General features: G+C 48.1%; 1 protein-coding gene across 1 annotated transcript in view; it reads left to right on the top strand.

Annotated features, from left to right (window-relative positions):
* The window catches only part of LOC106812186 (neurexin-4-like), a gene marked incomplete at its 5' end in the record, with an annotated part of 50,263 nt that overhangs the window by 14,825 nt on the left and 29,301 nt on the right, over window positions 1–6,137 (top strand). The window contains 2 exons of the mRNA XM_014816009.1: window positions 5,422–5,563; window positions 5,873–6,073. Of these exons, the coding sequence (XP_014671495.1) occupies window positions 5,422–5,563; window positions 5,873–6,073 (343 nt within the window). The remainder of the gene's footprint in view (window positions 1–5,421; window positions 5,564–5,872; window positions 6,074–6,137) is intronic.

Here is a 6,137-nt window from a genome sequence, read left to right as displayed (position 1 = left end):
ACAGACACAGACGAGAGATAGAAGGAGAGAGAGACGAGAGAGATAGGAGAGAGACGGAGAGGAGAGAGATGAGAGCATAGAGAGAGACAAGACGAGAGAGAGAGAGAGAGAGAGAGAGAGAGAGAAGAGAGGAGGAGCGGAGCGGAGAGCAAGAGGTAGAGAGACGAGAGAGAGATGAGAGAGAGAGAGAGACAGAGACGAAATGAGAGAGAACAGAGAGAGGAGAGAGAGAGAGAGAGAGGAGAGAGAGAGAGAGCAGAGGAGAGCGAAGCGAGCAGCGAGAGCGAGAGAGAGAGAGAGAAGAGAGAGAGAGAGATGAGAGAGAGCAGGAGAGAGAAGAGAGCGAGAGCAGAGAGAGAGACGAGAGAGAGAGAGATGAGAGAGAGAGAGCAGAGAAGCGAGGAGCGAGGAGCGAGAGCGGAGACAGAGAGAGAGGAAGAGATGAGAGAGAGGAGAGAGAGAGAGCGAGAAGCGAGCAGGGAGCGCAGAGAGCGAGAGAGCGAGAATGAGCGAGAGACGCGAGAGAGTGACGGAGAGCGAGCAGCGAGAGCGAGAGCAGAACGAGAGCGAGAGCGCAGAGCACGAGAGCCGAGAGCGAGAGCGAGAGCGAGAGCGAGGCGAGAGCGAGAGCGAGAGAGAGAGTAGAGAGACAGAGGAGAGAGAGAAAGAGAAGAGAGAGAGAGAGAGATAGAAGAGAGAGAAAGAGAAGTTAAACCTATTTTTATCATCCGGAAATAGCAGCGGGTTTGGGAGCTGGCTTTTTTTCGATTACAGCCCTGTATGCCAGCGATTTTTTTCAAGGTTGCGATAACCGCAAGCTTTTTTTCCCCAAAACGAGTTAAACGACCCCCTTATGCGTAATGATGGATAATGGCGCGGCAGTATATATAGAAGTACTATGATATATATAATATATATATGTATATTATTATTTATATATCTGATTATTGTCCGCCGAAATATTACTGTCGAAAGTCCGACATCGATATATAATACTATATAATATATATATAATATATATATATTATATATATATAGATATATATATTAGGTGCGCGTTGCGACCAGTCCGCAGTTCAACTTCCGGGGCGTCCAAGCTGTTGAGCTGCTGCCTGTGTTTCGTCTCCCGTACATTAGGGCTAGCGCTTTGTCCGCTGCCTACGCTCACATACTCGTCTGTTTTCCTGCTATAGCTACTAGCTCCACGCTTGACGCATAGTATTGTGTATAGTTGTGAGCGTGCAGTGCAGATGAAGCACGCCACTTGCCGCGGCGTCCTGCTCTGAACGTGATTTACGAAGGTGATCGAAGAGCAAAAGAGAAACAACGATATGTGCTAACCCTTTCCTGCACTCTCCTATGATACGGTGCTACTCCGTCCGATGTATTATGATATGCTATCAGCGCCGTGAATAAAAACACGTTACTACACCGATGACACATATCATATAAAACTACATAAAACATAGCTTATATAAACTATTTTACAATGCTATAATCTACTATCTAATCTATCTAGCTATCGTATCATCTATATATCTATCTATCTATCTATCTAATCTATCTACTCTATCATCTTATCTATCATCTATCATCTAAATCTACATCAATCTCTGCTCTATATACTATCAATTTCCTATAAATCCTCGCATCTATAGGCCTAATAGTATATTACACTAATGGATATCCACGATACATCTATCGCTATACTATAGCTACCTATACGATTATCACAAACATAAGTAAGTAATGTCCATAGATATCTATGGAAGTTTCGTGGATATACGATAGTGTTTGTTTCTTGCACTCACGTGTCTTCGCGTCTTGGACATATTATGTGTGTCATTAAGTACAGAGCAGAGCAATGCCCGCTGTTTTAAACGGTGTTGGCAGAAAGGTGCGATAGTGAAGACTACTAAGTCAGCTTAATTATTTAATTTTTTTTTTAGGTTAGGTTACCGGCTAGGTTTTTTTTATGCAGAGTCATATCCGTAAGTGCCTATATCACATCAATATCCGCACACTCTCTGCCGATCGCGTTATACAAGCGAACGATGCCACCTCGCGGAGGAATTCGATGGTTGCGTCGTCGTGTGTTTGTAGTGAAAGTCTTCTCTATTTTCATGCCATCAATAAAGGGACGGTAGTCGAGCAAGGAGGTGAGATAGATGGAGAGTAGTGAGAGTCGGACATTTTGCACGTGTTAGGATTTGACATCTCATCTTTGATCGTGTATGGGGGGAGGGATCTATTGAATCGATGATTTGGGGAGGGATCGTATATCGTGTACATGGGGAGGGATCTTGATCGATTATGTGGGTGATGGGCTCTGATCGGGTGGTACTGGGGGAGGCACTATGACGTGTACGTGAGGGATCTATGATCGGTGTATGGGGGGAGGGATCTATGATCGGTGTTGGGAGGGACAGATCGTGAAGGGAGGATCTATATCCGTGTATGGGGGAGTCAGAATCGTGTAGGAGGAGAATAAAGCATTTTTTTTTTCCATGTCCTATGCCGTTAAAGCTGAGTGAATACTAACTCTCCATGATATGCGCATTCTCTTCTCTCATCCCTCTCATCCATCCATCTCTTCCTCTTCTTTTCTCTCTCGCCTCTGTCTCGCCCTCTCTCTCTCTCGTGCTCTCTCTCGTATTTATATACATACTGCTACTAGAGTGAATGCATCGGCAAGGCTGTAGGGGAACAGATAGCAGACAAAAAAAATTACTGAAAGCCCGTGAACATAGTCAGCTGAATTGAGCCATAATTGCCTAAAGTGATGGAGTTATGACAGTTTTGCACTCATAGGTATCCTATAAGACGGTTTTCTCTGTATGTATATGTAGCTGTGATTGTACGTGCGAGAGAACCGAGGGGCCCGGGCAACCGCACTACATCTACCTGACCTCAGATTGTTCACCATAGTAGATATTTAATCAGATTGTCAAATTGTACGTACCTCTGTCTTCGCGCTACTCCCCAACTTACTTCATGTCTATCAGTCTCCTTGTTCTATGTTTCTGCGGTTATATGTCTAAGTGGCTCTTTCTTCACTCTGGCCACCTCTGTTATCGCTCAGTGCGATCTTATTGCTAGACTGCACCTGACAGCGCGACTGATCTATGCGCAGGTTCGTCGGAGGGCGCGAGCGGCGACACGAGCATCCACGGCGGCAGTCTACTCGACGACGGAGACTGGCACGATGTGTTCATCGAGCGAACTCGCAACGTCATCAAGCTCACCGTCGACCAGATGGAGGTAGAGGGCGCTGGCAGCACCGGCTTCTCTCAGCTCGACCTTGACGGGAAGGTGAGTGCGGGAGAGCGAAAAGGAGATGAAGGTCGCCAGGAGAAGGAGAGGTGTGGGCGTGTGTGTCATGAGGAGGGGGTAGGAAAGTGCCATGATGGGGAACGTAGGCAGATACCATTATGAGGGACGCAGGTAAATGAGGAGGGCTAGGAAATAGGGATAGCAATGTAGGTGAATACCATGAGAAGGAACTATCACAGCATTTGGCTCGCCCGAGATATTCCCAGCCTTTCTGATTTCCCCCCCACGCTACGTTTGCTCCCAATTTCGGCCATGTCCCAGATTCCGCAGCCTCGCTGACGCACCCAGCCACTTTGCTCACAATGTCCCAGATGTTCCCAATGTTCTCAGCCTCCTGACTCACGCCACAATTGTTCGCTGTGTCCCTCTGACTCACCTCAACACGTTTGCTTCCTGTTGTTCCCAGATCTTCCCAGAAGTTCCCAGCCTCTCTGACTCACCCACACGTTTGCTTCCCAATGTTCCCAGATGTTCCCAGCCTCTCTGACTCACCCACACGTTTGCTTCCCAATGTTCCCAGATGTTCCATCCTCCTTCTCACCCACGTGACGTTTGCTCCCTAATGTTCCGAATTTCCCCAGCCTCTCTGACCACGCGCACCACGTTTGCTTCCTGTTTGTTCACAGATGTTTCGTCGGCGGAGTGTCGAACTTCAACCAGCCGGGGCATGACGGTCAGCGAGAACTTCCTCGGTTGTCTTGACAACGTGCAGTTCAACCTGCGCGGGGTGCTGGACGCAGCGCGAAGCAAGCATCCGCGCGTCACCTTCTCCGGGGCCGTCAGCTTTGTCTGTCTGGTAGGTGGGTGTGGTACCCTGCTAGGTGCGAGGGAGTAAGCAAGCTGCCCCCTTAAGGCCCCGGACCACACTAAGGCATTCACCCGAATGTACAATTCATCGGCCAATTAAACGTGCCATTTCATCATTATGAATGTCAATCTAGTGGCCCGAGCGTTTAATGTGCCACCCCGCCGGGAGAAAAATCGCCGATGAATTCGCGCTGAAAATCTCCCTAGTGTGTCCACTCAGTCGTCCGACTCAGTCGCCCGAACTCAACGCCTGTGGTACACTTTGTGTATACATATATGTACCTCGGGTACATATCTGTAGTACCTGATACGACAACGACCCCTTCAGCGTAACTATAGTGAACCACTAACGAGACTCCACAACGAACTATACAGCTAGGTAGCTAGGTTGATAGACTGTGACCGCGAGTGCTGAAAACTTGCAGATGCAGTTTTGCGGTAAGCAAAATCATTCTTGCGTTTCGATGCGCCCGCCAGCGTTAACTCTTGAGTTTCAATTTGTGCGTGCAATCTTGTTACGTTACTTCCTTGACGGTAATTCAAATTCTGCCGTAGGTGTTTGAAAGTCCAAGCAAGAATCAATGTTCGTGATTTATCGAGTCTATATGTATATATATATATATATATGCGGCCTGACTGGAAGCGATGTACGCTGTGTAATACAGCGAAGAAAACCCAACGCGGGCCCAACGGTGCATTAGGATAGCTAATCCATACTCCCAATTACTGCCAGGACGAGAATGGCTATCGGCGCCACCTGGTGGTTGCATTCTGCATGATTATTACTTGGGGGAGGGGAAAGGAGGGGAGGGAGCAGGTAGCTTTGGATGTAGTACGTTTATATATGCTACTGCTCGATTATAATGCAGATAAATTAAAACATGATCAATTATAGAACAGCTATAGCAATCAATTACACTACAAGCTCAATCACAGCATGTAAAATAATAACACATTAAATTATAGATATAACAATATGATCCAACAAGAGTTGGGTTACATTATAATATTGTACCTACTCTTGCTGGGTTACATTACTCTATATAATTAAATCCTAGCTTATGTTAAATTATCGCACGTTCGATTAGTGTACAGCTTAATTATAGCACTTAAAAATGATAGATCGAGAAATTATACCACGTTTGATTGAGTACAGCATAATTAAAGTATCATAAATCATAGTGCAGCTGTATTATAACACGTTCAGAGTGACCTGGCCCGCAGCTAGTTGGGTGAGTTCTCGTGGGTAGATAGTAATCGTGTCTGCACACACCCTCGCAGGTCTTCGACGGCAACAACGACACGGACACGGTCGCGCGGCGCACCCTGGCAGCGCCGGTCATCGCTCGCTACGTGCGCATTGTGCCGATTCGCTGGCAGCACAGCATCGCGCTACGACTCGAGCTGTACGGCTGCGGCTATGGTATGTATGTGTTCGTCTGTCTGTCTGTCCGTCGGTCTGTCTGTCCGTTGGTTTGTCCATCCGTCGGTGTGTCCATCCGTTCGTCCATCGGTGTTTTGGTCTGTCCATCCGTCTCTCCGTCCATCTTACCTATCCGTCCGTCGGTCTGTCTGTCCATCCGTTGGTCTATTGGTGTTTTGGTCTGTCCGTCCGTCTGTCTGTCCGTCTGTCCATCTGTCCATCCATTAGTCCATCGATGTTTTGGTCTGTCTGTCCGTCGAACCGGTGTTGTTCTTCTCATCGGCGTTGTTCTCTCCACGCATGTTCCAGCGACGCAGTCCGTGCAGTTCGACGGCGCGTCGTTCCTGCGCTACGACCTCTACGATCGCGGCCAGACCGACAACGACGCCATCTACGTGCGGCTGCGGACAACGCGTCCGGACGGCGTTCTGCTGTACGCGCGCGGAGCGCAGGGCGACTACATCTGTGTCGAGATGTCACGAGGACGCATGTTCGTCAACTTCAACCTGGGTAGGTGCGCCGCCGCCGCCGCCGCGCTAATTAGTATCCGGTCGCTCGTTGCGCTAATTAGGTC

This window comes from Priapulus caudatus, unplaced genomic scaffold (assembly GCF_000485595.1).
Source record: "Priapulus caudatus unplaced genomic scaffold, Priapulus_caudatus-5.0.1 Scaffold617, whole genome shotgun sequence".
Classification (NCBI taxonomy): domain Eukaryota; kingdom Metazoa; phylum Priapulida; class Priapulimorpha; order Priapulimorphida; family Priapulidae; genus Priapulus; species Priapulus caudatus.
Note: the sequence above shows the minus strand (reverse complement) of the source record. Positions and strands in the feature narration are given on the sequence as shown.